This window comes from Periophthalmus magnuspinnatus, chromosome 10 (genome assembly GCF_009829125.3).
Source record: "Periophthalmus magnuspinnatus isolate fPerMag1 chromosome 10, fPerMag1.2.pri, whole genome shotgun sequence".
Classification (NCBI taxonomy): domain Eukaryota; kingdom Metazoa; phylum Chordata; class Actinopteri; order Gobiiformes; family Gobiidae; genus Periophthalmus; species Periophthalmus magnuspinnatus.
Genome location: NC_047135.1, coordinates 7859728 through 7863018, shown reverse-complemented (window position 1 = coordinate 7863018; position 3291 = coordinate 7859728). Strand labels below are relative to the sequence as shown.

The 3291-nt window shown below is 44.7% G+C and overlaps 1 protein-coding gene across 1 annotated transcript; it reads right to left on the bottom strand.

Annotated features, from left to right (window-relative positions):
* Positions 1–1535: 1535 nt before the first annotated feature.
* LOC117378066 (zinc-binding protein A33-like) lies at positions 1536–3082 on the bottom strand. The gene has a single exon (XM_033974603.2). The coding sequence runs from the start codon at positions 3039–3041 to the stop codon at positions 1536–1538; it is 1506 nt and encodes a 501-aa protein (XP_033830494.1). The 5' UTR covers positions 3042–3082.
* Between the last annotated feature and the right edge of the window lie 209 nt (positions 3083–3291).

Here is a 3291-nt window from a genome sequence, read left to right as displayed (position 1 = left end):
TAATTTTTTTTTAAGCATTGATACCTGCTCAAATGAGAATCTACTCTAGTGTTGATTAGTATCTAATTTTTCTTACTTTTGAACATATTAGGCTCACATTATTAATGGTATATAGATTCTTAGAGCCAGACCTGTGTTTTTGTGTCATACCTTCTTCAGAAATGTCCTGTGAAGTTACTGTGATGTGTCTGTTCAGTTGATTTAAACTGATGCTGGGACTGTTTTCTTACTTGGAGCAGTAGGGCGACAGCACCATCTGCAGTCCGACTTCTTCAGAACGGCATCCCAGGTGTGAGAGAGTTGAGTACGCCCCCTCATCCCGATTTATAGTCTGTGGGCATGTTTCCGGATCTTGATGGACTTCCTGTTCCAACGGTGACATTTGTTGTTCTCTGTGCCTATGCCCTAAATGGTTTAAGTCTGCCATTTCCAACCACTACAAGCTGCAAGTAGAATAACAGAACCAAAATGTGTGGAAATCTGTTGACCAGGCGTGTCACAGCAACATCACATGACACACTGGGGAAGGGGAAGCAGAGTGCAGCCTAAACTGTCAAGGTACAACACAAAAACAGGTCTGATGAAGAATCTCTCACTTTACTCCAAATACATTACAGACCTACTTTCTCTCATTTCTCTTAGTCAAAGCTCCAACAGGTTTAGCGTTTAGGTGTGCATTGCTTTTCCTCTTTTGGGAACTTTGACCCTGCTCCAGATGTTGTAGTTAAAGGTTCTTCTTTAATTACAACATATGGAGCAGGGTCAGGTTTTTCCGCAGATGGCACTATTCCCCTACTAATGCAGGTAAATTTGTGTAAATCAGCCACAAAACATGTCACCGTAACATCATGTGACTCTTCTGAAGAAGGATGCAGAAGGCATCCAAAACATGTCAAGGTGTGAACGATGCACTGGTCTGTGAAAAAGAACCTTTATTTGGAAATGATATAGGAGGACCAAAATTAACTTCTTTGAAACAACTATACATTTGAATAAAAAAGTCAATTATATGCATTATTATCTTCTATTACATATATTATTACAACAGGAAATGTAAAATGTTTGATTGCCCCCGGACGTTCAAGTGATTACTACTTTAGGAATCAAAGTTAAACAGAACACATTAACTCCACAAGAGGGCAGTTCTGCGTAAATGTCATGACAGTTCACATTGTTTACACATGTTTAGTAAAATCTGCATTAATATACATATTAGGGTGCATTGACACGTTATTTGGTCCTAAATTAAGCCCATATTAGTCCTGATGTGGACTTGGATTGGCCCTGTTCTAGTCATTGTTTGGTTTGGCTTAGTTTAGGTTTAGTTCAGGGTTTAGACCTGGTTTAATCCCAATTTTGATGTGATGAATGTTATATAAATATATGTTATAGAAAACATAAAAAGTTAACTACAGCAGAAGAAAACAGAATTTACATTTTGCATACCTAGAAAACAGATAAATATCAGTGTGATGTTAAACATTCATTACTGTTGCCTGCTTTTCCGGTCTGCAGTGCCTTGGAGGAAACAGATCCTATTTTTTATATTTTTGGGGTGTTGTTCTACTCTTCATGGGTCTAAATAGGTTTGGCATTAGCATGTCTGTGGACTGGCCTGGGACACTTCCAGAAACTCGGATCTCCTGGGTCTTGGCTCCAAGTGCAGGCCCCACTGACACATAAGGGAACAGAGTCTCTGTGAACACTGCATTGTGCTTCACCAGGAAGATCATCAACTCAGCGTCGTAGAAGCACAGCTCTCCCTTCTCATAGTCCAGTGTCACTCGGATTTTCTTTGGAGCAGGATCCACTGGGAGTAGGACATCATTACCACTGGTATATGCCCCATCTCCATGCCACAAACACCAGACTCCATAATTGGCACCAGCATAAATCTGTCCTCTTCGATCAATAGACTTTTTTACCACTCCGATGTCCCACGTGGGCAGGTCTCCCACCTCTACGTCCCACTGGTGCTGTCCGTAGCTGAATCCCTCAGAGCCCAGGACCATGGGCTCATTGGTGAATCTCTCTGGGACCACAGGCTGCATCATCGGGGGCCCGTGTCTCATCCCACATAGGTCCTGGGACAGGTGCATGCTGCTCTCTGCAGTGTTGGGATCCAGGATCACAGGGCTGTAGGACACCACACTCTTCATCTTCGTCCATACTCTGTAGCCTAGGTTCCCCAGGATTCTGGCCTGGTTCAGGCAAAGCCCCTCTTTTGGCTGTGGGTGGGGCTGTGGAGTGAGAGGGGTGCAGCTTTGTGTGGGAGCTGAGAGGAGAGATTGAGTGACGATGCTGTTCTGCAGATCTTGGATGTTGTTGGTCAGTGTTGTGATCTCCTTCCTCACCTTCTGCAGTTCCAAACCCAGGCTCAAAGTCTGTCTGTTCTTTTCAGCGCTCAGAGCTCCTAAAGCCCTGTCCTCCTCCTCCTTCAGGATCTGCTGAAACTGAGAGAATACATGTGTGATCTGCCTCATGCACTCCACTGTCTGCTCCTCATGGTGGCGCTGCAGCTGCTGATAGGTCTTCTCCAGTTCTTCATAGCTCTGTTTCTGGTCCTTCAGAGCCTGTATCTGGGTCTGTACCTGCTCTTTTACCCTCTTCTTTGCTTCATCCTCACTCACAACCGTGTGATGTGAGTGCAGAGAGAACTCACACACGGGACAGAGCGCTCGGGCCTCCTCCAAACAGAACAGAGGAGGGACACTGGGGTGAGAGGAGCAGACCTGGGCCTGTTTGACCTTTGGCTCTTTGACCTTTTCTTCTTTGGCTTTTGCTTCTTTGACATTTGACTCTTTGACCTTCATCTGCTCACTGAACGACAGGGACAGCTCACGGAGGGCAAAGTTCACCTCTACTGTCTCTCGGGACGACCTACGGCGACACATGGGGCAGGCTTTGTTTGGGTTCGTGTTCCAGGTTTTGTAGAGACAGTTCTGGCAGAAGCTGTGATGGCAGCTCAGACTCACCGGCTCCTTCAGAGGCTCCAGGCAGATGGGACAAGTCAAAAAGTCCTCAAACAGGGCTTCAGCCATTTTAAACTCGTTTAAAGTCCTGGCTCAGTGCGGAGTGTGGGAATGCAGTGTCTTGTGTGAATAAATACTTTCTGTTTCTCTGTGTTATGTGTCATCATCACAGTCTGGAGGCGTGGCTACCGGGAACCAGCAACCAGAAAAGTTGGCAAAAAAAATAAAAAATGTATTATTATTTAAAGGGCCCATACCTGATTTGCATTGCATGTGAGTTACATTAGTTACATAGAATATTAGTTTAGGGCTAATGGTA